The sequence below is a fragment of the Mustelus asterias genome, chromosome 22 (genome assembly GCF_964213995.1).
Source record: "Mustelus asterias chromosome 22, sMusAst1.hap1.1, whole genome shotgun sequence".
Lineage (NCBI taxonomy): Eukaryota > Metazoa > Chordata > Chondrichthyes > Carcharhiniformes > Triakidae > Mustelus > Mustelus asterias.
Window position 1 is genome coordinate 37,269,902 of NC_135822.1, and position 27,344 is coordinate 37,297,245.

The following is a 27,344-nucleotide window of genomic DNA, read 5'->3' on the forward strand; positions in this document are numbered from 1 at the left end:
TATCAGTTACACTTCTCGCATTGAAACAAATGCACTTCAGTCCACCAGATTCTCTTTGATCAGCAACCACACCCTGCCTGCGCTTCCTCTGAGTCTTACTGTCCCTACTCTCTAGTTTCCCTTCAGTTAGTTCACCTCTGCTTTGGTTCCCAACCCCTGCCAAACTAGTTTAAATCCTCCCGTGTGACACTAGCAAACCTCCCGGCCATAATATTTATGTCCCTCCAGCTCAAATAAAAAAGCAGAATATTTTTAAAAGGCAGGAAATTTGTAAATATTGATGTTTAAAGGAACTTGGCTGCACTCTTACAAGGACCACAATGTTAGCATGCAGATACAGCAAGAAATTAGGACGACAAATGGCATGTTGGGCTTAATTTATTGTAAGTCTATTGGAGTACAAGAAGACTTTCATGCCATTTTTTAAGATTTACTGTTAAAGCATTTGGCCTACATAACTGGATCACAATGACAGGCAGATCATATCAAACAGTACATCCCTCCAGCTGTTCACAGGCAAAGTACTGACCGTACCTAGTCGGCCTTGCTTGCAAAACCAAAACATGTGAGGGGATTCTCTGCCCTCCATGCAGCTTATTTTCCCCACAGTGCGCCATTCACCGGTGGTGAGATCTTCTGTCCCATCGCTATCACAGCATTTCAAACTGACTGAACTCCCATGCCACTGGGAAACCTGTGGTAGAGGTGGCCATCAGCAGGACCTGAAGATCCCACCAGCATGAAGAGCCAGAGAAATCTCGCCATAGTGTCCAACGTTAGATGTGATTCCATACTTGGAAAGCACTTATCATGATTGTGTTAAGAATTGCACTAACAACCAATTTAAGGTTATCAGCCAAGCGAGCAGTATGGGTCACTTACGCGTGCTAGAAGCTACAGATATTCACACACAGGGCCCTGTCCTTTTCAGGCAGAAAGGGCATGTCTATGCATGATGTATATTTCAACTAAACAACAGCTTGGAGGACAGCCATTCCCTGGTACATTCCCCATAGCAATGCCTTCACCATTTAGTGTTGACCTGTCTGATTTGAATTTAAACAAATGCTTGGCAGTTAATGTTCCCTGGTGCATTCTCCACGGAAACACCTCTATTAATAGGATTGTAAGACCATAAGACATAGGAGCAGAATTAGGCCACTCGGCCCATCGAGTCTGCTCCACCATTCAATCATGGCTGATATTTTTCTCATCCCCATTATCTCTGATCCTCTTATTGATCAAGACCCTATCTATCTCTGTCTTAAAGACACTCAATGACCTGGCCTCCACAGCCTTCTGCAGTAAAGAGTTCCACAGATTCACCACTCACTGGCTGAAGAAATTCTTCCTCATCTCTGTTTTAAAGGATAGTTCTTTTAGCCTGAGATTGTGCCCCCTGGTTCTAGTTTTTCCTACTAGTGGAAACATCCTCTCCACGTCCACTCTATCCAGGCCTCGCAGTATCCTGTAAGTTTCTATAAGATTCCCCCTCATCCTTCTAAACTCCAACGAACACAGACCCAGAGTCCTCAACCTTTCTTCATACGACAAGCTCTTTATTCCAGGGATCACTCTTGTGAACCTCCTCTGGATCCTTTCCAAGGCCAGCACATCTTTCCTTCGATACAGGGTCCAAAACTGCTCACTTTAATCCAAATGGGGTCTGACCAGAGCCTTATACAGCCTCAGAAGTACGTCTCTGCTCTAGTATTCTAGCCCTCTCGACATGAATACTAAGATTGCATTTGCTTTCCTAACTGCCGACTGAACCTGCACGTTAACCTTAAGAGAATCTTGAACAAGACTCCCAAGTCCCTTTGTTGTTCTGATTTCCTGAGCATTTCCTCATTTAGAAAATAGTCTATGCCTCCATTCCTCCTTCCAAAGTGCATAACCTCATACTTTTCCACATTGTATTCCATCTGCAACTTCTTTGCCCACTCTCCTAACCTGTCCAAGCCTTTCTGCAGCCTCCCCCTGCTTCCTCAATACTACTTGTCCCTCGACATATCTTTGTATCATCTGCAAACTTAGCAACAGTGCCTTCAGTTCCTTCTTCCAAATCGTTAATCTGTATTGTGAAAAGTAATGAGAGTCCACTTCCCAACCAATCAGCACTGTCTTCTCATGCAGTATAAATTGTTGTTCCCTTTACAATTAGTATTCTTGTGAATCTGTCCTGATGAGTGCAAAACAAAAAGCTTTGACAGCATGTCTCTTTTTTCAGGTTTATTCAAGTTTTGTAATGTCAAATGACTATATATTAATAGTTGCCATCTTTTGTGTACACTTGTGTTAAGTAGGTGAGATAAAATGCTTTCAGGTCAGCTTGAAACCATTCTCTGTTGGCGCTACAAAGATAATGAGAGGGAGAATCAGATGTACCTTTTTGAATGCAAAATAATATCACACATTTCAAGTACTGACCTGCTGTTGAGTGCTTGGATATCACCAAGTATTTAACAGGAGGTTACTGGGCTAAAAATCTTATTCATGCCAATTGTCAGCTTGAGAAATTAAAATAATTTTATCAAGGTTGCAATGGATGTTGCAAACCCTGCAGAACTCCCCCCTTTCCGCCCTCCTTTGCAAAGCTTCCTCCCCCCACCCCCACGGTGCCCCCCTTTGTCCTTGTCTCACCCCTACTTACGCTCCACCCTTTTGACACTGCCTCTGGCACAGTTATGGAGCCTGATTTGATGGGCTGAAGGGCCTCTACCGCACTGTATGGTTCTTTGGCCAGAATTTTCTGACCGTTCACGCCAGTGGGATTTTCCCATCCCGCTGCAGTGAATGGAGATTTTTCTTGTCACCAAATTCTCCGACTTCGTTGCAGCAGGAGCGTGGTGTGAATGGGTGGTAAGATCGCACCCTATGATTCTACAGTAACCACATTGAAAAGTAACTTGATTGTTTCTGAAACACTTTAAGACCTCCTGAGATTGTGAAAAGTGACATATAAATGACTCCTTTTTTCAAAATGTTCTTTCCTGGGGAATAATAACACCAAATCATAATCAGGACTGATGGACGATAACAATAGCAGGACATAAATGAACATGGATTGTAAACCCCAGAATCTAATGATACTTTACCTACTTAGGTAAAGTATCATTAGATTCTTAGGTAAAGTAGAGGTCCTTGTTGTTAAACACAGGAGTCTCCTGAAGTACATGTAGGGACACCTTTGTGCAGTGTGTTAAAATGGCCAATCTTCTCAAAAACCGTACAGACTCCAAATTAGTACCGATTTACACCCAAGTTCAACTTCCCCACAGCAACTTCTCAAAATTCATTCAATACATCTAATAATTGATAAGCCGACAGCAAGAAAATAACCATAAAATCTATCTGATTGTCATGTAAACACAACTTATTCACGAATGTCCTCCAGGGAAAGGAAGCTGCCACCCCTACCTGGTCTGGCGTTCAATATGTGGTTGACTATGCACTGAAAACAACCTTGATGAGCAATAAAAATATTGACGTGTCAACAGTCCCAAAAACAAATGATAAGAAAGCTACTGCTAATCTGACAAGGAAATAAAGTTCCCTTCAGCCAAAGGTAGGTGCTAGAAGCCCTTGTCATTGTCCTGGAACAGTGCACCTAAGCTGAGAAATTTTCTGGGGATCCACTGAAGGCTTCCTGCAACTATCCTTACACTTTTTCCTGCTGCTGTAATGCTCTCTGCAGTCCTCTTGTGCCTAATTTGTTTAATTGTACCTTCCCAGTCATAAAGAACAATTTTTCATAATACAAGTTGAACAGTAAATAACTGGTGAGAAGTATTCTGCAAACGAATAGGGAATGTCACACAAACTAAAACTACAAAGGGGCATTTACTCATTGGGTGGAATTCTCCCATCTGAGACTAAATCCCATGAAGGGGACAGGGAATGACAGGAAACCATGCCATCCCTTCCATCCCTGGGGGTTTTGCACTGTCTTCTGTGGCGGGGCAGGCTTGATGGCGCACATCCCACCATTATGTCTGGGTGGGAGGGGAAGATTCTCGTCAGGCCTTCATCTACATCTTATTAGCAAGATTCAAATCAGTTCCACATCTGCCTCTATAGGATTCCCAATCCACCATGGCAGGCAGTGTCGGAAGATGCTGCTATAATTTCACACCTCAATGAAACTGATTTTGGGTTTCCCGTCGAATTCTCTCTCCCCACCATTGATCCCACTGGCAGGAGCATGGGAGAATTGTGTCCATTGATTTTAACTTTACTGAATAATAGCCCAATGAGGAAAGCAGTTGAAATCAACTACTTAACACCAGCAGCAAGAATAATAACTCTGTTGATGCACAACACTTGCAAACAATTTCTATATAGTAAGAATTTAGTGCTGTTTGTGTAATATCATTTTCGAGAAACCTTCTACCCTATCCTTTCACAAATTAAATAGTGCAGCCCTTTGTACTGGGTCACAGGATTCCAATTAATTACGAGATCTAACTAACCTCTGTCAATCATGGAAATAGAAATCATACTTTCAGCATTACCGCATTAGACAGTCTTAGCGAGACATCTTGCTCTTGTGCATTTCTATCAGTGAGGCTGACCTAAACACCAATTCACTGCACTCAGCTAACTGCTTTCCTTTCCATAAATCTATCGCCATAACTCAACTGTATACAATGAGAAACGCCTGCCTTAAAACCACTCTCCACGCCAGGACACCCAACCATACACTGACATAATGTGTGATCATAGAAGAGAAAGTGATTCTCATTCTTCCACTCTTTTCCCAAGCAGCGAAACGTCCCATTTTATGGAAAAAAAACAGCAGGGTGTTAGCAACACAGCAGCAACCTCATCTATTCATGCAGTCGGTGAAGACAATTGGAATTATACACAGCAAGCAGGTTCCAAGTTTGTTTCATGCTCTTTGCTGAGTGATCTGTTCTCAGTCAAGGCAGTAATATTTATGGGATGGGGGACGGGGGGGGGGGGGGGAGGGGGGGGGGCTGCGCAGGTGTCAGGATCAGTGGGGGGCTCAATTGATTTTTATAACCTCCGAATTATGATGGGGATAACAAAATCCAGCAATCAACACCTCTCTTGTTTGTAAGCTTTTAATACTGAGCCACTGGGCAGCCATATTTCTTAAGTTAAAAAACAATTGGAGGATTTTTTGTACAGAAGTTAAAGCATGATTTTCTCGTCTTTCAAAAAGTCTAACTGGACAAATGGATGCTTTTTCTCATCTGATTCACAATGACTTTTTAATATTACCTACCCACCTCATTTGGCTGCATGGTGACAAACAGATGGCAGAAGAGCTCACTCGGTGGTCTGTAGGGGTTACGTGTGACAAATGCAAACTGACAGTCCGTCGGTTGACACGTTGTGTACAAGATTCTCCTCAGGGCATGAGCCATCAACAGCGTCTAGTCGAAACCCAGCATAGGAATTAATTACATCTGCGCCACCAAGTTGTTTGTACAGTATTTAATTTAATATCTTTAGAAATCAGTATCAAAAGCTTCAATTGAAAAAGAAACACCAAATATTTCAGTTTTTGATACCAAATATTTTTCTTTAAGCCAAGATACTGAAGCATTTTGCAGCTCGACCAACATTCTGCCAGATAATGCCAGTCTCACCACTTTTTGCCATAAGTACTTACCAAACTGGATGATGATAATGTTGGGCAGGAGTAACCACACAGCACTCAGTTAACTAGTACTGTTCCCTAACTTATTCTTTCCCATCCGTCTGTCAAACCCTCTACCACCCTTAATTTTTCTCCCTTCTCCAGCGTGACAGCACAGCTAGTTGACCACCCAACTACTACTTCTTGATTTAAATCATTCCCTCATTTCAACCTTGATGGTGCTTGTACTTTGGAGCCTGATCTTTCAGCTTGACTTCTCAATTTTAAAGTATGGTATCATAGAAATCATAGAAACCCTACAGTGCAGAAGGAGGCCATTCGGCCCATCGAGTCTGCACCGACCACAATCCCACCCAGGCCCTACCTCCATATCCCTACATATTTACCCACTAATCCCTCTAACCTACACATCTCAGGACACTAAGGGGCAATTTTAGCATGGCCAATCAACCTAACCCGCACATCTTTGGACTGTGGGAGGAAACCGGAGCACCCGGAGGAAACCCACGCAGACACGAGGAGAATGTGCAAACTCCACACAGACAGTGACCCAAGCCGGGAATTGAACCCAGGTCCCTGGAGCTGTGAAGCAGCAGTGCTAATCACTGTGCTACCGTGCCGCCCCATGAAATGGTATGGACGATATTTTCTGTCACACACGTACATTTTCTTCACTGCATAATTTGAAAGAGTACACCTGTTACAACTGTCCAGTACCCCATAAGTAGCATCATCAGAAGAAAGATGAAATGTTGAATTACTACAAGTTGATTAAGATCGTAACATGAGCTGCAGGCTTATGTCCTTTTGGAATTCCAATGAAAATTCATTTTGCATCCAAAGCTCCATCCAAGAGAACCCAATATTCCACTATTGTTGTTATTGCTTGCCTGTGAGTCTTGACAAGAAGTTGTCTGACAACTGGAAGGATCCCTCATCAATCTGGGAGTGCTAAAGCTGGAACTGGAGAAACAGTAATGCTGGATCCCAAGGAAAAAAGCAAAAATAACTAATACTAAAAGAAAATAGCCACAATTAAAAGCATGGTGATTGGGAATGTGCTGCCCAGGTACGGCAGCAGTAGGTACACAATCATGAGCAGTAGAATCAAAGGACAAATGAACCTACAATCAAATGGACTCAAAAATGTTAAACAGGCCTAGTTTTTACTCATAAAATCATGCTGACATTGGTGAATTGAGCTTTGTCTTTTCAAATGCTCAATCTCCTCCTTGATGATTGATTCCAGCAACTTCCGCACCACAGAAGTCAAGCAAACTGCCCTATCATTTCCTACTTCTTGCCTCTCTCCCTTTTTGAAAAGGGGTGTCACATTAGCGTGTTTCCAATCTACTGGAACCTTACCAGAATCCACGGGATTTTGAAATATCACAACCAATGCATCCACTATCTCTGCTGCCATCTCCTTTAATACCATGAGGTGCAGGCCATCAGGTCCCGGAGACTTATCTGCCTTTAATCCCATCAGTTTATTCAATACCTTCTCCCTCATGATGGTTATTGCACCAAGTTCCTCTGCATTGACTCCAGTTTTTGGAAATTTTTCATTATTCTCTACTGTGAAGACAGAGGCAAAATATTGGTTTAGTGTCTCTGCTAAACCATTAATACCTCACTAGTATTGTCCTTTAAAGGGTCAACATTTACTTTAGTTATTCTCTTCCTCTTTATATTCTTCTAGAAGCTTTTGGTATCAGTGATTATGTTTTCTGCTAGTTTCCTTTCGTAGTTCATCTTAGCTTGATTCTAGCTTGCTGAACCTTAACGTTCTTCCAATCCTCCAGCTTATCACTAGTCTTTGCAGTTTGGTATGCCCTAGTTTTTGCCTTTATGTCCCCTTTGACTTCCTTGTTTAGCCATGGAGCATTTTTCTTCCTTTTACAATTACCCTTCCTCTCAGGAATATACTTTAATTGAGAGGTATCCACAATTGCTCCCCAAGTGTCCTGCCTTCAATTATTTGTGCCCAGTCTATTTGGGCTAACTCTTTCCTCAGGCCTGTATAATTACATCTGCCCAATGCTAAAACTCCATGAGACCATAAAACATAGGAGCAAAATTAGGCCACTCGGGCCATCGAGTCTGCTCCGCCATTCAATCTTGGCTGATATTTTTCTCATCCCCATTCTCCTGTCTCCCATAACCCCTGATCCCCTTATTAATCAAGAACCTATCTATCTCCGTCTTAAAGACACTCAATGACTTGGCCTCCACAGCCTTCTGCGGCAAAGAGTTCCACAGGTCCACAGAAATGGCACTCTGTCTTCTTTTGTTCAACCTGAATCTGAAACTCTAGCATGCTGTGATCACTCTTTCCAAGAGGATCTTGAACAACAAGACTATTTATCAACCCTTCTTCATTACATAATCCTAAATCTAAAATAGCCTGCTCTAAAATCTTTTACTCGGAGATCATTTATTAAACATGCCCATTGACAATATTTAATCCCAACTATATCCCACACTTCACAGAGAAAATTCAGCTTTAACTGAAGACATAATTTTAACTCTGCATGTGAATGGGCCTAGAAGGAGCTAAAATCAGGTCCTAAGTCAATTCTTTTAGCTACGTTTGGCAATGTATTTTTGAAAAATGTAATTTAAATGTTCTTTAGATTGGAAACGCTACTTTTAGAACCATATATTTTGTTACTGAGGAACAAAAATTGCCGATAAAGTGTTTGTAGCAACTTTTGAAGTAATTCTTTTAGCTTCTCTCTGTTATTTACATGGACAATTTTGCTGACTCGTCTAGTTGGAGTTGTAGTTTTTCTTAATTATGAACCCTGGACATTTGAGATTGAGAAAAGTCAATTGTACACAAAGGATTTTTATCCCCCCCCCCCCCCCCCCCCACCCACCCGATAGTGGTGGGGGGGATGGAGAACATGAAATTAAACCACTTAGATCTCAGGCTGTCATTTTTCATTGTTGAAATTTTGTTTTTTTAATATTAGAACCACCCATAAGTTGTAACCCAGCTGTTTCAGATCCAATACCTTCAGTACCATAATGATTTTTAAGAAATACATTTTAAAAATCAGGACTGTGATGTGTGGGGTCATCAGGTGTTGCCCAAAAGCCTGTACAACCTCACTCTTGCTTTGTGCTATTATCTAAACACTTTAATTAAATCATAGTTGTATTGCTCTCAAACATCCATCGTTTTGTTTGTAACAAGCTGATTGTCTCCAAAGCAAAATCTAGTGAGAGCTGCATCGACACATGTGATTGCATTTCCTTTAACATTAATCAAAGAAATGAGATTTTCAATTTTTGGAATCAAGCCCAAGGCTGTTGTTTTGTTTTCCAGTTCCCTTTCAAAAAGAATATTCTATTTAATTCAACAATCCCATCCTAACTGGTAACACAGGTAAGGAAGTAAAGTGCCAAACCACTCTTTCAAAGTGGCCAGGAGTAGTCTGGGTTAGAACCCAAAGAATCCTACACTGCAGAAGGAGGCCATTCAGCCCATTGGGTCTGCAGTGACCACAATCCCACCCAGGCTCCACACTCATAATCCCATGCATTTATTAACCCTAGCTAGTCCCCCTGACACTCAGGGGCAACTTGTCATGGCCAATCCACCTAACCCGCACATTTTTGGAATGTGCAGGTTAGATGGATTGGCCATGCTAAATTGGGTTCTGGGTTCTTAGAGAGTGACCCCAATAGAAGCTCTTTGCATTGCTCTCCCACTTTTACATTAGAAGTTTGCCTCCCTGTCTCCTGCAGGCTGACTGAATCTACAAGAAGAGATTATTCCAAAGGCATTTCCTCAAAAAAGGACTAAACGGGGCAGATGACTTACACTGGGGAGTGCTTTTGATTGCACCACACCACAGCATTATCAGGATTACTCTGAGATCTTGTGACTGTGCTTGAAGTAAACCAGTTGGAAGTTTATAAGAGGACACGCTGAGCGCTATTTTTTTTCCAACTTTACTCAAGCTATAACTTAAAACTGAAAAAGATCAGACATGAACTTGGCCAATTTATGGATAACTGACAGCCACAGAGAGATAAAAATGCATTTTTTCTGCAGCAAGTCGATCTGATATAGAACCTAATTAATGACAGATGTCTGCAACAGTTCAGGGGAGTTTTTCCAGTCAGATGTGCTGCATCAAGAGTGAGCATATTGGCAACAACAAATTTTGCAATTGGACAGTTCAGCAGAACTGAGCTATGCGAGGCTGCGGTTCAGACTTTCATCCAGAGAGAACATGGAAATTTGCCGATGAGCTGCAGGAGGGGGAAGACAACCTTAGCAGCACATATTTGATGGGCGGACAGAAAGAAATGTCCTCTCATCTGGCGGAGCAATTAATCAGTGGTTTCTTATGGTATTGTGATTTACAGAAAGACTGGTTTTGTCTCTAGTTCCATTTCCATGACTAGCTATTTTCCACATTCACTTTGTTTACTGTGAGCCATCTACACAGAACGAAAGTGCATAATTGATATCGTTTGAACACACACCACAAACTTTATTAATAACAGCCTTCATGCTGGGAGGGCAACTGTGCATGGTTAGTCACACAACAGCAGAATGCTGCTGATGTTCAACGTGTCTATCACTCAAAAAAAAGAGAGCACTGAGGAAGCTGTAATTTGATGCACTACCCTCCAAGTCTGCCAACAAGAATTAATGTACAAACCAGATTTCTATACCAAAAGGAGAAATAACACAGGGCAATTGTTCCTCTCATAGCACAGATCATTGCATGTCAGGAACACATGTTGGAATATCAGACTTCTTGGAGGATGCCATATATGGAAAATTACCCCTCAGTTCCATCTGTCGCTCGTTTCAGAGTACCCAGGATTTGAACAAATTTGAGGTTGACACTCCAGTGTAATACTCTGCTATTCCACACAGAGCATATTGATCCATTAATGCATTACTTTGTTGTCTAGACTTCTCATATGATACATTTCATTAAGTGAGTGATACCCGATTCATTCATGGCATCAGCTAGAGGGAGGAGTGTCACTGCTGGATAAAACTGACCATTTCTCCAGTTTCAGCACTGTGTCAGTACTACATGTCACCAGTCCAAGTAATACGGAGTCCAGATATTAAAACATTTTCTATGCTGCCACAACAAGGTTTCTGAACCTCAGAAAAGCACTGCTAATTGCATCAGTGTGAATTCTCCATTTCATACGGTTTATGCTGTGAAACAGTAGAAATGGAATAGGATTACCAAAACTGATTAAATTCACCCTACCATTCTGTTTGAAAGATGTTTATAATATCAGGCTGTTAAGAATTCACTGCATGTCAACATTGATTAGCAGTAGCTCACTGGCTGGACACAGAATGGCTGGTAAACACATACCCCAAACGTGACAGGACATTTTTCGAACTTATATACCGATTATTGTCCTTTCCCTTTCCTCCCAGCTTCGTTTACACATCATCGCAAATTTACGGAAACATGGAGTCCAAGATTCTCCCTGGAGATGGCTTAGGTGTGGCAGGACAGGACTTTCTACCGAAAGAATACCTTGCTGACTCTTCAAGTTGTACGTAGTCAACCTCTGATCTATTTTTGACAGGATTCCCATTAATGTCAGCAAGCCTGACTGAGGAATGGATATGAAATCTTTGCTGTGGAATAGCTAGTTCTCCGTAGTAGTGGAGATCACTCTAAAACACCCTCTTGGGTGGGAGGATTTAAATTTTGAATCCCTCCCCATTACCCTGCCCAACTGTGTTGTAAACCCGGAACAGAAAGGATTCTTTGCAGCCAACATTTAAAAAAATTCTTTCATGGGATGTTGGCATCAATTGCAAGGCCAGCATTTGTTGCCTATCCCTAATTGCCCTTGAGAAAGCAATCATCTGGTGTAGGTAAACCCTCAGTGCTAATAGGAAGGGAATTCCACGATTTTGATCCAGTGAAGGAGTGCAGTATCGTTCCAAGTCAGGATGATACAACCTCGCTTAGGCAAGGCTCATAAAATCCCACCCAAGGCCTACGGAGAATTCCATTCTGCGAGCCTCGCCCGCCCCAGAATCTTCTCACAGCACAGATCATTGCATCGGAATCGGGGCAGGTATGCTGGTAAAATTCCGGCTGATGTGTTGCCTGGAGGGGAACTTCCAGATGGCGGTGTTCCTATGCACCCATTGCCCTTGTCTTTCTAGGTGGTAGAGTTTCTGGGTTTGTGAGGTACTGTCAAAAGAGCTTTGGCACGTTGCGGCAGTGCATCTTGTAGATGGTACACTCAGCTGCCACTGTGCATCAGTGGAGGGAGTAAATGTTTAAATTGGTGGATGAGGTGCCATCAAGTGGGCTGCTTTGTCCTGGATGGTGTTGAGCTTCTTGAAAGTTGCTGGAGCTGCACTCATCCAGACAAGTAAAGAGTATTCCATCAGACTCCTGACTTGTGCCTTGTATTTGGGGGACAGGCTTTGGGAAGTCAGGAGGGGAGTTATTTGCCTCAGAATTCCCAGCCTCTCACCTGCTCTTGTTGCCACTTTATTTATATGGTTGGTCCAGTTTAGTTTCTGATTAAAATGGTAACAACGATGGTAAATGCATCATAAATTGAATACATGGGTCTATCTTTGGATGAATAATATAAATTTGAATCAGCTACATCAGCATTATATGCCTGCAAAGAGTTTGAGCATCTTACGCTTGGGGGCATGCCTCTAGTGCTCAATGTCTAACTGTACAGTTGTGTAACTCAGTGATGTGACAACAGTACCATTTAGATATTCATGCCTGTGCTTGTCCAACCTTTTTAGTTTCAAACTGAGAAAGCCCTTGATAAAATGAGATAATCTATGAATTGTTAAGCCACTTTATTAAATGGGAAATGACCATAAAGAACAACAGCTTTAGTCAGGCTCATTTAGTTCAATCGTGAGCAGTTTTCATGTTGCGTAAAATAATAAGTATCCTACACATTACACATCATTACATCATCCTGCTCAATTAAAATAATTTTTAAAGATTCTAACTTTGAGGGCTTGGTAATTTTCCTGCTTTAACATGTAAAACTTCTTGTGCATTTCGTCTGTTTTTATCTCAGTTTTCAGAACCTACGTCAAACAATTCCTGCTGAGCACTCTGGACTGGGATTTTTTCTGGAGAAATGGGTAGGAGCGGTTTAGTGATTACCAGGATACGTTAACAATTTGCTTATGATTTACAGTCTTCAGGAAAAGAAACTGCAAAACCTAAACAAAAAATGCTGGAAAATCTCAGCAGGTCTGAAAGCATCTATGGAGAGAGAATAGAGCTCTCAAAATGTTAGCTCTATTCTCTCTCCACAGATGCTGTCAGACTTGCTGAGATTTTCAAGCATTTTCCGTTTTTTGTTTCAGATACCAGCATCCGCAGTATTTTGCCTTTAACTGCAAAACCTAGCTCATTATCATTTTACATCCCTTTCATCCGTGCCTTTTTAAAATTCTGCATAATAGTGCATAAATACACTATAATTTAAAAGTAAATATTGTCCTAAAAGGTGACAATTGTGGTATTGGCTGGAGTAGAAATAGTGATGGGATGTTATGCCAAGAATTCAGTGTAATTTCCAAAGATCCTTTGCCATTCACAGTTAACCTGTTTTGTTAATAACACATAATTACAATCCTGTCGTTAAGACTAGAAAAGCATCAACATATTATCACTTTAATTGTTACAGCCAACACATTCAGGTTCAATGCTTATCTAATTTGTACTACACCATTGCAGAAACCAAGCTAGGTTTTCTAAACAATGCAACTTGTGAACTCGGAGCAATTAAATTTGATTATTAAAATGAATAACATTGGCATGACTCCCCAACCCTGGAAACCAGGATTTATTTTTAAATCAATAACCCAAATAGGTTAACAGTAGCACATATGAAGCTTCATCTTATGACCTCTTTCCAAGATGATCAGATACAAATGCAACAAGTTGGTGAAAATAGTAAAATACTGAGGTTGCTGGAACAATGCCATTATTAACAAAGTAAACAACCTCAGGTGACTCAGGGGAAAATTGACACTGAGCAATAATGGAAGAAGTGGTAGAGAAGATTGAAATCATGATTACAAAAATAGGTTTTGAGGACGTTTTTAAAGGCAGTTTGAGAAGTGGAACAGAAGAGGGATAAAAGGAGGAAATTGCAGAGAGTAAGGGCTAAGGTGCTTGAAGACAAGGCGATTGAGGAACCAGACTGACAGGCTTGGAGTGGAACAGGAACATGATTTGTAACTGAGCATGAGAAATCTGAAGTAAACACATTGGGGACATTCAGTCAATTGTGGATGGTGAGGGTAGAGATGGCAAGTGTGAGATTATGTGGGGCAGATTAGGGTAGTGAAGTTTTGAATGAGTTGGAGCTTTGAGTGGAATCAAGGAGACTGCACATTGGAAAAGTTTAGATCTCATAGAGTCATAGAGGTTTACAGCATGGAAACAGGCCCTTCGGCCCAACTTTTAACCACTGAGCTAGTCTCAATCGCCTGCATTTGGCCCATATCCCTCTATACCCATTTTACCTAAGTAGCTATCTAAATGCTTTTTAAAAGACAAAATTGTACCTGCCTCTAATACTACCTCTGGCAGCTTGTTCCAGACACTCACCATCCTCGGTGTGAAAAAATTGCCCCTCTGGACACTTTTGTATCTCTCCCCTTAAACTTTTTCACACCGAGGATCATAGAATCATTCTATGATTCTATGATCCTCGGTGTGAAACAATTGCCCCTCTGGACACTTTTGTATCTCTCCCCTCTCACCTTAAACCTACGCCCTCTAGTTTAAGATTCCCTTACCTTTGGGAATAGATGTTGACTATCTAGCTGATCTATGCCCCTCATTATTTTATAGACCTCAATAAGGTCACCCCTAAGCCTCCCATGCTCCAGGGAAAAAAGTCCCAATCTATCCAGCCTCTCCTTATAACTCAAACCATCAAGTCCCGGTAGCATCCTAGTAAATCTTTTCTGCACTCTTTCTACTTTAATAATATCCTTTCTATAATAGGGTGACCAGAACTGTACACAGTATTCCAAGTTGTGGCCTTTCTAATGTCTTGTACAACTTCAACAAGACATCCCAACTCTTGTATTCAATGCTTTGACCAATGATACCAAGCATGCCGAATGCCTTCTTCACCATTCTGTCCACCTGTGACTCCATTTTCAAGGTGCTATGAACCCATACCCCTAGATCTCTTTGTTCTATAACTCTCCCCAACGTTCTTCCATTAACTGAGGAAGTCCTGCCCTGGTTTGATCTACCAAAATGCATCACCTCGCATTTATCTAAATTAAATTCTATCTTCCATTCATCAGCCTACTGGCCCAATTGATCAAGATCCCGTTGCAATCCTAGATAACTTTTTTCACTGTCCACCATGCCACCAATCTTGATGTCATCTGCAAACTTAATAACCATGCCTCCTAAATTCTCATCCAAATCATTAATATAAATGACAAATAACAGTGGACCCAACACCAATCCCTGAGGCACACAGACCTCCAGTTTGAAAAACAACCCTCTACAGCCAAAACAAATCTAACAAAAAGAAGTTTCAGTGGATACGAGGTAAGGCAAGGATGAAAGCAAGATGATGTGTAGGTGAAGGTTTTGATGATGGATTTCATGTTTTGCTCAGTGAAGCAGGATGACGATGCAGTGCGAAGCCAGCGGAAGGAATGGTCTCAGGGCAAGTAACAGAATCTTTGGTAGTAGCAGAATCATTTAATCCAGCTCTGACGAAGAGTCATCCAGACTTGAAATGTTAGCTCTATTCTCTCTCCACAGATACTGTCAGACAACCTTTTCTGTTTTTGTTTCACATTCCAGCATCCACAGTAATTTGTTTTTATCATTCTTTCCAGTGTTCATTTGTTGAAAATTTGGATTAATTCACAACAATGTCAGTCAAATTGTCTGACAGCATAAAATTGTCAGTGAAGTCAAGGATAATGGTGAGATTTAGAGGTAATTGTTGGATGTTGTCAACATATATTTGGAAACTGACCCCATGCCTACAAATATAACTGAGGCAACAGGCAAGTGAGGCAAACCAGAAAGGTAAAGAGAGAACCTTAAAATACTTTGGAAGTAACCAAGTATAGCAGTAGTTAATGGATAAACTATTTCTGCAACTGTGGTAAGATATTTTTGGACAGATAGGAATAGACTCAAGCAAAGACAGCGCAATGGAACTCAAAATGGGATGAGAATGGAGTGGTCGATCATGTCAAATGTGAGACACAGATGACAACATGTAACAATGGTGAACAGATGAAATGACAAAGTGTGTTAATGGTAATTTCAACCAGGCTGGTCTAGGTTCTGTGAGCCTAGGAACCTGGCTGAAAGGATTTATGAGCAAGGTAAATACATAGCTGGGTAGTACCAATGAGTTTGAAGATTTGAGAGAAGAAATAGAGGTGAGATATGTGCCAGTAATTAGAGAACATAATGATAATGGATGAGTCTTTTTGCAGAGAGGAATGATAATGGCAGTTTTGAAGGGGTGTGGGGAATGGCTCCTGCACAAAAGGCACCATTAACAATATTGGCAAAAGTTGGCTGAGTGATCACTGGTTTGATGAAGAAGAAATCGGGGGGGGGGGGTGGGGGGGGGGGGGGTGGGCAGAGTTGGGTCTCAGAGATGTATCTTGTGACAGCTGGAGAAAGAAAGTGGAGCTGAGGGACAAACTATAAAGTCATAATGGCCTGTGACCTTTTCAGAGTGGCTATCTCCAGTGGATGGTAACTCTAGATAGACTTACCCACGTTGAACTTCCAAAGTCTCTGCCTTGGCCAACCTTCTTCAGGCTGAGTGAGATAGTAGCGAAGCGCACCCCAGCTACATCAACACAGGATAATTACAAAGAAGAAAGATACGTCTCCTTTTCACAGCACTACACCAGGAAGGGGTTGGGTCAGACAAGCAGAGAGGGGTCAGACCAGGAGAAGGGGAAAGGTCAGACTGCGGAAGGGGGGGTTCAGACTGGTAAGGGTGAGGAGGGTCGAATGGAGGGGGAGGGGGTGTGGGGGTGTGGTTAGATTGGGAGGTGGGGGGGTGCTGTAAGGGGGAGAGGGTTTGGACCAGGAAAGGGGAGGGGGTGGGGTCAGACTGGGGAAGGGGGTCAGGAGAGGTGGGGTTTCACTGCTTCTAGACAACTGCCAGGCAATCCCCTACATGGGAACTTACTAGAGAGATTCCCCAATGCATCACTGAGGTACCCCTGAATGCGACACTGAGGGACCAAAATGTTATGGGCCAATAAATCAGAACTGGAGTGAGGATGATGTCGGGTAGGGGAGAGGAGGAAGTAGAGGCTTAGTTTGAGTATATAAGATCCTTGAACTACTTGTACTTGATGCAGGCGCTGAGGAAGTTTACTCAGAGCTATATGCAATGAAGCCATGAGTAATTCCTGAAAACGCAAGTATAGTGCAATCATAGAAAGGCATACCTAATGCAGCAGAGTCAATGCTTGGTAGTACATGCCCCGTGGCTTGAATGTGCTGAAACATTTAGCTCCAGTCTCTAATGCATGTCAACATTCATTACTGCCAGTCAGGTTTCATTGTGGTAGAGTAAGATACCAAATACCATTCATGAAATGTTGTAATTCATTATATTTGACTCCAGGGGCCATTATAACTTCAAGCTTTCAAGTCATGCACAAGGTGACTGAGTTACATAGTCTATTAGAAATGGTCCTATTCACCATACCTCTTTATTTTCATTATACATCTTTATTCCTTGTGATGAGAATTTCAGTATTACTGCCATTTTCCGAGGATAGTTCTGGAAGAAAATAAAAGCACACGTCAGATAAGCTGAGCTACAACACAAGTGGCATTTAAAAATTGAAACAGATTGAAATTCTACAGGGAAATAGCTTGATTACTGGTTGAAGTATGAAGGAGAATTTTAACAGCAACAATTTTGAGATGCATTGTCTAGAGTAATAACTTATCAGTGTTGTTCCTGTAGGATCATGGGATCACTATTTTGCAAAGAAAGCATGCCACCTGGAATCATTTTACTCGGAAACTTGGCCACAATGAAATCAACAGATATTCAAAACAGGAGAGACAAAATGTGCATATTTTTCTGCAGCGCAACCATGATTTCCGCTGCAATGATTAAACCCACAGGCCACATTTGAATAGAACAAAATCAAGATTCATGGAAATAAATACTTTATTTTATTAAAAATGTGCTACTTGCTTTACATTATAATTTTAAATAAAGCAATTGTTTATTGTTTCTTATTGCCACTTCTTAGCTGGTCAGAAAAAAAACATTTAAATGACCTTTTCTGATTCAATTCTATTTTATGACAGCATTGGGGTCTGTGGACAGAGAAATCCTGTTTGGCCCAAATTCAATCCATTTTGTAGATTACAAAGAAAATGTAGTAACCTAATCAAATGGGGAGATTAACATGATGATAATTCAAGGTTTTCAGCAATTGAAACTGGTCTCCAATTATTCTTTAATTAACTGTTACATTTATTATTAATATTGGATACCAAGTTCTGAGCACTTAATGTCCATCTGGAGTTTTTAAGTTATGTTTGTGGCATAATAATGAAACAAAGTAACAATTTTATTCCCTCCAACTCAAAACAATTGACCAGATAGAAAAAAAAATCAAAGATGTGCAATTTAGGAAACTTTGGGGCGAATTTTACTGTCCCACCCGTCACGGGAATTGGAGCGGGCGAGGGGCAGTCCATGGAAAGGTCAGTTGACCTCGGGCGGGATTTTCTGGTTTCGGGGTGAACAAGGCCAGAACATCCCACCCTATGTCTCCACTTTCCAAGTCTCTTTCTGCTTTGAAACTTCTGCTGTTTTGTGGTTTCTTTAGATCTTCATTTAGGTATGTCTGCCAGTTCCAGAAGCTATCAACTTTGGTTCTCAATACTAAGTTTTTCAATTGAATCTACATTAATGCCAATTGTTTTCTGTTTTTCCTTCATTTCAGGTTTTCCAGCTTTCCCCTCAGGTATGTTCACAACACGGCCAAACAGGTTGAGTAACAACCTGTAAATCCTTCCAATGTACACCAATGGCAGTTGCTGAGAGCAGGAGAGATTCCCGGTAAGCCATACGGTGGACTACAACATGCATATAAAAGTAGTGGGGTGGGGAGGGGGGCTGTCGCTGGCTAAATCAGTTGGCTGGATAGTTGGTGTTCAATCCTTCTTCTGACTGGGGATTTGGGACCTACCTCCTTGCTCTCTGAATAGTGGCGGTCACAGCGCTGTAGATTGGACCTGCTTTCAGACAGAGAACTGAAGATGAATCAGCAGCCCTCCCTTCATAGCAGTGGAATAGGTTCAGCCACATTTTCACACTTAACTTTCCATATTTCACTACTTAAGACCATTTAACCCATTCCTTCAAGATCATCCTTCCATAAAGGACCTACCATCTCTTCTGCCTCTCTCCATTCACAAGGTTATGTTGCTAATTAAATGACTTTGGAACTTTTTATCCTCTACCATTGTAACCAGAAACATGTGTTGTTCATTCTTTACATGGAGAACATCTTGGCATCAGTCTTAACTTCCCTTTCCTAGTTTGAACTTTATCCTACTGCCATGGTTTAAGTTATTAGGAATAGTCCACCTGTTAATGAGTCAGCAAATGAATATTAAGACAATCCCACTCCAGAGAAACGATGAACCTTAGCTATAAGATATAACATTTACCTTCAGAATATGAAGCTGTTGATGGATCCGCCATGTCTTCTCATCAAGATCTTGATCCTCCACTGTAAAGGAACCTACATACTGTGGGAATAATTCCACAGATAAACCACAGCTTTTGCAACATAGCCTTGAAATACTACTCAGCATTCGTAACCAAAACCCAAAGTTATCCAGTGATTAGTAACTATTTTTTAGATTATCTGCAGTTTTCCCACACACCATCAACAATTCCTCAGACACACAATCCCAGCACTGATAGTTCTGCAGTCTAACCAGCTGCTTAGCCAAAGTATTGAGGAAAGAGATGACTCATTCAGCCTCCTAAGGAGAAACAGTAAAACTTCCATTCTGACCTCTTCTCAGCAATCCAACTGAGATTAGTTCACCATCTTGTAATCACAGGCGCAATCCCACATCCTATTAATCAAGTGCATTGGGACTCCAAATTTCTTTTTCATTGTATTACTTTTAAGATAAAACTTTCAGGTTCCCAGATGCCCTTTCATAAAAGGGGGAACATCTCAACCCACCTAAATTAACCTCAGCCAAGCATGCAGGGTGTTTTCCTGTTTCATTGCTAAGCAATGGATTACATTCACTTGAATCATTAAGTGGAGGCTACCTGAGTCATTCTTCTTCGTAACAAATGTCAAAATCAGGAAAAACTGCTGGCTGGAAAAATGTAAAAAAACTTTTTGTCATTAACATAAAGATTCTGTGAATTACCAGACTTAAAAATAAAACAAAAGGAGTAAAAATGCCTTCTTTATAAAGTAGCCAAATTATAATCTCGCATCCTCCCACATAAAAAATCTGCAGAGATGTCTCCCAGAACTACTGAATTATTGTTCAGTTTTATTGAGTCAGATTTCATTCATCTGATTGTTCATTTCAATTTCAGATGGGAAAAGTAAAAGACAGATCATGTCATTTCCTCACATGGGAATTAATAGGGAGCCCCTCAGCCATCGTTTCTGTCCATTGAAATACTGATACAAAAGACTAGGAGAGAAAGTCAAATATAATGATATAAGAACGAATTTCCTTTCTTCCTAAAGACATAGGCTCATGTTGGAGTACAGATACACATATACCATCCAACCTCCACACTTTGCCGAACTGACCATTTTTTAATGCATGAGCCCAGTGATTAGCAGGTCACTGGGCTCATCACGACCAAGAGAGATTCCTGGTAAGCCATACGATGGACTACAACATGCATATAAAAGGTAGTGGGGTGGGGAGGGGGGCTGTCACTGGCTAGATCAGTTGGCTGGATAGTCGGTGTTCAATCCCTCTTCTGACTGGGGATTTGGGACCTGCCTCCCTGCCATCACAAGGCCACCACAACCAAGTCTGGTCGTTGTCACCAGATATCCATATTCACTAACTGAAGTCACAGCACCGCAATTATCGTGGAATCAAACAAAGTTTTACAGCACAGAGAGAGACCTTTCAGCCTATTACGTCCATGCTGGTTCTCGACAAGAACAATTCACCAAATGCCACTGCCCCACTTTTTCCCTATAGCCCTACACTGTTTTCCTTTTCAGATAATGATCCATTTCCTTTTGAAAGTCATGATTGAATCTGCTTCTACCACACTCCCAGGCAGTCCAGATCCCAACCACACTCTACAAAAAATGTTTTTTCTCATGTCAGCGTTGCTTCTTTTACCAATTACTTTAAATCTGTGATGTCCCGTCCTTGGTTCTTCCACCAATGGCAACTGTTTTTCTTCTTCTATTCTGTTGCCCCCGCATGATTTTGAACACCTCGATCAAATTTCTTCTCAACCTTCTCTTCTCGAAGGGGAACAACCTCAGCTTCTCCAATTTAACTATGTAACTGAAGTTCCTCATTCCTGGAACCATTCTCTTATACCTTCACATCCTTCCTAAAGGATTAGACACAATACTCCAATTGAGACCGAACGAGTGTTTTTTACAAGTTTATCATAACGTCTTTGCTCTTGTGCTCTGCACCACTGCTTATACTGCCCAGGATCTCATAACACTTAATAACCACACTCTCAACCTGCCCTGTCATCTTCAAAGATCTGTGCATATATACCCCCAAGTCCCTCTGCTCCTGCACCCCCTTTACAGTTGCACTCTTTATATTGTCTCTCCACACTCTTCCTATCAAAATGAATCACTGCACACTTCTCTGCATTAAATTTCATCTGCCACTTGTCTGCCCATTCAGTCAACCTGTCCATGTCCTTCTGAAGTTTAACACTATCCTTCTTACTATTTACAACACTTCCAAGTTCTGTGTCGTCCACAAATTTTGAAATTGTGCCCTGGTACACCAAAGTTTATGTCATTAGCATAGATCAGAAAGAGCAGAGGACATAACACCAACCTCTGGGGAACTCTACTATAAGCTTTCTTTCAGTCTGAAAAGCCACAACCCTCTAACTATGAGCAGAAATCCTAACTGATATTTGCCCTCCAAGGCCCAGGGGCACCAAGATCCATTTTCTCAATCCTACTGGTGTTCTGGCCAAGATCAGCACACATCTGGAATTGAACCCAAGAAACATTTCTCAAAAGGAAGGGTAATTATTGTAATACAGGGGTGTCCAAGATGAACTCTGTGGATCAAGTACTGTCCCTTTATGTGGATTTCAAAGACTCTCCCAGTTCCTTTCCTTGTGTACAAAGCTGGTTCAATTTCTGTTCTTCCTAAGCTTAAAGGATAGGAAAAATCTGCTCTGAGGGTTCAGCATTAATGCACTTAATCAGGGGGCAGCATTTACTAATCGCCTCGGTGTAGCAAGTTTAGAGAGTTGAAGCTTTCTAATTTTAGTGAAGTGGAAAGATCAGCAAGGATAAGGGGAGGAGAATGAAAAGGAGAACAGAGAAGGATGCAAGAAAATAGATAGATTGGAGAAGCTGGGGTTGCTCTCCTCAGAGAAGACAGCGCAGAGAGGAGATTTGATAGAGGTGGTCAAAATTATGAGGGGTGTAGATAGAGAAACTCTTTCCATTGGCAGAAGAGTCAAGAACCAGAGGACACTTATTTAAAGGTGTATGGCAAAAGAACCCACAGAGACCATGAGGAAAATCTTTTTAATGCAATGAGTGGTTAAGATCTGGAATGCACTGCTTGAGTGCACAATAGAATCCCTACAGAAAGAGGCCATTCAGCCCATCAAGTCTGCACTGACTCTCTAAAAGAGCATCTCACCCTGGCCCTCTACATCCCAATAGCCCCACACATTTACTATGGTTAACCCACCTAACCTACACATCTTTGGACAATGGGAGGAAACCAGAGCACCCGAAGGAAACCCACACAGACACAGGATGAATGTGCAAATTCCACACAGATAATCACCTAAGGCTGGAATCGAACCCGGGTCCCTGATGCTGTGAGGCAGCAGTGCTAACCAGTGTGCTGCCCCACAATAGAGCCAGATTCACTCATGGCTTTTTAAAGAGAATTGGATAAGCACCTGAAAGGAAAGAAAAATACAGGTCTACAGAGGAGAAGTGGGGGAATGGCATTAACACAGACACAATGAGTCAAATGGGCTCCTCCGTGTTATAGCCATTCTATGATTCTTAAGTACTGGAAGTTTCACTAATTGCCGGTGTGTAGGGCTCACCTTTGTGTGGAGCCGCAACTGGGGCAAGTTAAAGGAGGTCACTGAAGAGAAAGGTCAGTTTATGAAGAGGCATTTGAAGACAGGGGGGGATGCAATAGATCACGGATCAGGAAGAGAATTGAACATTTTAACATACATCTGACTTTTCAACCTATTTATTTTAGACCATTGCAGCCAATGAGTTACAAGGACATAGAACATAGAACATAGAACAGTACAGCACAGAACAGGCCCTTCGGCCCACGATGTTGTGCCGAGCTTTATCTGAAACCAAGATCAAGCTATCCCACTCCCTATCATCCTGGTGTGCTCCATGTGCCTATCCAATAACCGCTTAAATGTTCCTAAAGTGTCTGACTCCACTAACACTGCAGGCAGTCCATTCCACACCCCAACCACTCTCTGCGTAAAGAACCTACCTCTGATATCCTTCCTGTATCTCCCACCACGAACCCTATAGTTATGCCCCCTTGTAATAGCTCCATCCACCCGAGGAAATAGTCTTTGAACGTTCACTCTATCTATCCCCTTCATCATTTTATAAACCTCTATTAAGTCTCCCCTCAGCCTCCTCCGCTCCAGAGAGAACAGCCCTAGCTCCCTCAACCTTTCCTCATAAGACCTACCCTCCAAACCAGGCAGCATCCTGGTAAATCTCCTCTGCACTCTTTCCAGCGCTTCCACATCCTTCTTATAGTGAGGTGACCAGAACTGCACACAATATTCCAAATGTGGTCTCACCGAGGTCCTGTACAGTTGCAGCATAACCCCACGGCTCTTAAACTCCAACCCCCTGTTAATAAAAGCTAAGAAGTTTAACAACACCAGGTTAAAGTCCAACAGGTTTATTTGGTAGCAAAAGCCACACAAGCTTTCGAGGCTCTGAGCCCCTTCTTCAGGTTCAGAGCCTCGAAAGCTTGTGTGGCTTTTGCTACCAAATAAACCTGTTGGACTTTAACCTGGTGTTGTTAAACTTCTTACTGTGTTTACCCCAGTCCAACGCCGGCATCTCCACATCATGAATAAAAGCTAACACACTATTACATGTGTGAGAAACTGGGGCTCCTTTTAGTAGAAGGTCTGATATTGAAGATGAGGAAGGTTTTGAAAAGTTAATTAGGAATACTATTCCTACTGTTGGTGAATTGGTAATTGGAGGGCATACATTTAAGATCAACATCAGGATAAAGAGAGCGCGGTTATTCTTTTAGGCAATACCGATTGTCTCCTCAGAAATAATGGTGGGAGCTGACTCCATAATAGCTTTAAAAAAGGGGAATGGATAAATATTCAAAAATTTAAGTTTAAAAAAGGTATATAGGGAAAAATCAAGGGATAGAGGCTCTTTATGGTATAGCAGGTTTGGATGCAATGGGATGAATGGCGTCCTGTGCTGAAAAATGCTAATTTTGTTTGTTCCCGAGTGTCACCAATGTCCAATTCTAATCCATTTAGTGTGATGGGGAGAGGAACTGATGATCCCATCTTTAATAGTGAGGGAAAGGCTCCCCCTGTGAGTAAGCGTCCGTCCCCATGGTATCAAGAGCAAACTGGGCACTCAACTCTGGAAATGTGATTAGTCTTAAAGAGCCTTCTGAACAGCTTCCAGTAGCAAATCCTCTATTTTTCTTGGTAGTTCGATAGTTTTCCATGACGGACACGTCATTCTCTTGGATGCTCAGAACTGGAAAACTGTTGGTGCTTATCCTTTCAGTCGCAGGATGTGAGTAACGTGCAGTGGGGAGGGCATGTTGTAAGACATGAAACATTCATGACATGTCGCGACTTAAAGAAGCGCGGGGGGCGGTGGAGGAGGACATAATGCGCCAGAACACGGGCGAGACTGACAAATCTATGCAAACCCCACCTCAAATGCAAAAAGGGGAATCTCACCTCCTGATTTGGCTAATGCATGGATTTTTTTCTCGGCAGTTGTTAAACAGGAGATTTTTTTTAATGCATTTATCAAGTTGATAGCGAAAATAGCCGCTGCCTGCGTGTTAAAATGTACATCATATTGCAGATTAAACACGGGTAATGTGAAATATCCACACCGATGTTTCTTGTTGCATTTCCGCACTGGACAGCCTGATGCACCGCGACCATGTAACAACACACAAGGCGGATGAAGTGCACACACAGTTCAGGCTCACACAGGCTCTGGTGAGAACGACCAGTACATACCTCCACGAACTTGGTCCTGCTTCTGGATTTCTTGTCTGGAGAACGGCTCTTGGCCATCACGGCAGACGCTTGAGCCCAGGAGACGGTGGGGGCGGTCCGTTCAGTGATGGTGCGGACAACTCCGAGGGCTTTGAACTTGCAGCAAGTTTGGGGGGGGCGGGGGGTGGATGTGAGGACGAGCGCCGGTCCGCAGAGGATTCCGAGGTCTGAAGTACCGAGGATGGAGTGCCAAACAGCGGCTGGATTTCCACGGGCGAAACCTCACCTGGTCCTCCTCTCCCTACAGTGTCTGTGTTGACATCAATGCTCACAGAGGCGTGCGTACCGTGCCGGAAATGGTTCTCTTTCATGCCAGTGTTGTTTCCACAGCTCCCAACGTGCAGACCCAAGCGAAAGGGGAGTGGGGAAGTGTTAAGGAGGCGCCTCCCCCCCACTGCTGCTAAATCCTGGCTTCAAACCTTGACGTTGTGCATAAAGTTTCGTTTTCAGTTTTAGGATATTTGATCATTCCATTGCCGAGAATTGTTATTCCAAACACTTAAAAAAAACAAAAGTATCCAATCGCCCACCCTGTGGAATGTCTGTCAGCAACAAGCTAACTACCAGAATTCTCCTAAAGGCTTAATTGGCTCTGCTCCATTCAGAAAGAAAGACTTGAGGACCCAGCCTTCCTATTTCAGCAATTTTATGATTTTTACTTTTTAAATAATTAATAGCTGCTACCTTACATTTTGCATTCATAATGTCCTGTGCTGCTCCCTTACCCTAACTCACCATTGCAAATAATCTATTTTCTTTAAGCAATATGTTACTGTTGCTCTGAATTGTCCTCTCTCTCGCGCCTCGTAAATTTATGTGGCTCTAAGCCACACTTCCTCCAATGAAATCACTTCACACTTTCTTCTCACTCATTCTTTGCAAACGCTTCAAAATTGTGTTTTTTTTTACCTCCCGCTGAATTGCCTTCCTCACAGATTACATTCTTTAAAACTTGGATTTTACATCACAAGCACTCAATCTGCATTTACTTCAACTCTCCGACTTCCTTCTACATTTATAGTGTCCTGAGCCTTGATTTCCCTGTAAGTTAAATCTCTACTGGTGCAGTAAATGTGGTTTGGATAAAGGTAAAGTCGCCAGAATCCCAGATAATCATGGGCTGCTCTCTCCTTTTAAGCGGGACAGCTGACTGGTGGTGATTTTAACCTGAGAATCACCACACCTCAGGCGAAGGGCAAGGTTGAGAAGGTTCATGAATAACCTCAGCCAGTACGGGAGTTGAACCCGCACTGTTAGCATTGCTTCCCATTTGGATAGCCTGTTTGGAGACTGTCAGATGAACAGGAGTAGACCATCCAGCACCTATCATTGAATTCAATCATGGCTGATTTGTAATTAGAATCTATTCACCTGATTTGAAAATGGTGGCCCTGGGAATCTTCAGGTTGGATCAGACCAACAGAGTTATTTTTTGCACAGGAACCAAACAACTGTAAGTAAAAGATCTGAGCATAGGTCTTATAAACCTTACCATCAATCTCCCAAAGTCCTCCATCACCATCCCCTGCTGGTGGCAATGACATGTTGTTGGGTGGGAGTGGTCTTGGGAATCCTCAATATCGATTTCAGACCCCATGAAGTCTTATGGCATCAAGTTAAACCTGCGCGAGGAAACCTGAAGATTATCCCTTCTGCCCTCCATCAGCTGATGAATCAGAACTCCTCCATCAGACACCATCTAGGAGAAGCATTGAGAAGCACAAAATATACTCTGTGTTGGGTCTTCAGTGTGCATCAGTAAGAGTGTCTTGTTGCATACTACTGGTCAGGACATATCTAAGAAGTTTAACAACACCAGGTTAAAGTCCAACAGGTTTATTTGGTAGCAAAAGCCACACAAGGTTATTTTGCTACCAAATTATTTTGCTACCAAATAAACCTGTTGGACTTTAACCTGGTGTTGTTAAACTTCTTACTGTGTTTACCCCAGTCCAACGCCGGCATCTCCACATCAGGACATATCTGCCAGACTGGGCCTGCAGCAGCTAGTGATAGAACCATCAAGAGGGAAACACCTACTTGAATTTGCCCTTACCAGTCTACCTGTCGCAAAATGCACCTGTCCAACACAGTATTGGTAGAAGTGACCATTGCACAGTCCCAATAGAAACAAAATCCCATCTCCACA

The 27,344-nt window shown here is 42.1% G+C and overlaps 1 protein-coding gene across 1 annotated transcript in view; it reads right to left on the reverse strand.

Moving 5' to 3' along the window:
• The window catches only part of sh2d5 (SH2 domain containing 5), a 73,592-nt gene extending 48,127 nt beyond the window's left edge, over nt 1–25,465 (reverse strand). Inside the window, exons 1-4 of the mRNA XM_078238553.1 lie at nt 25,157–25,465; nt 19,357–19,437; nt 17,366–17,440; nt 5,256–5,402 (exon numbers count right to left, since the gene is read on the reverse strand). Coding sequence (XP_078094679.1) covers nt 5,256–5,402; nt 17,366–17,440; nt 19,357–19,437; nt 25,157–25,213 — 360 coding nt within the window. The 5' untranslated portion in view covers nt 25,214–25,465. The remainder of the gene's footprint in view (nt 1–5,255; nt 5,403–17,365; nt 17,441–19,356; nt 19,438–25,156) is intronic.
• Nucleotides 25,466–27,344: the final 1,879 nt, after the last annotated feature.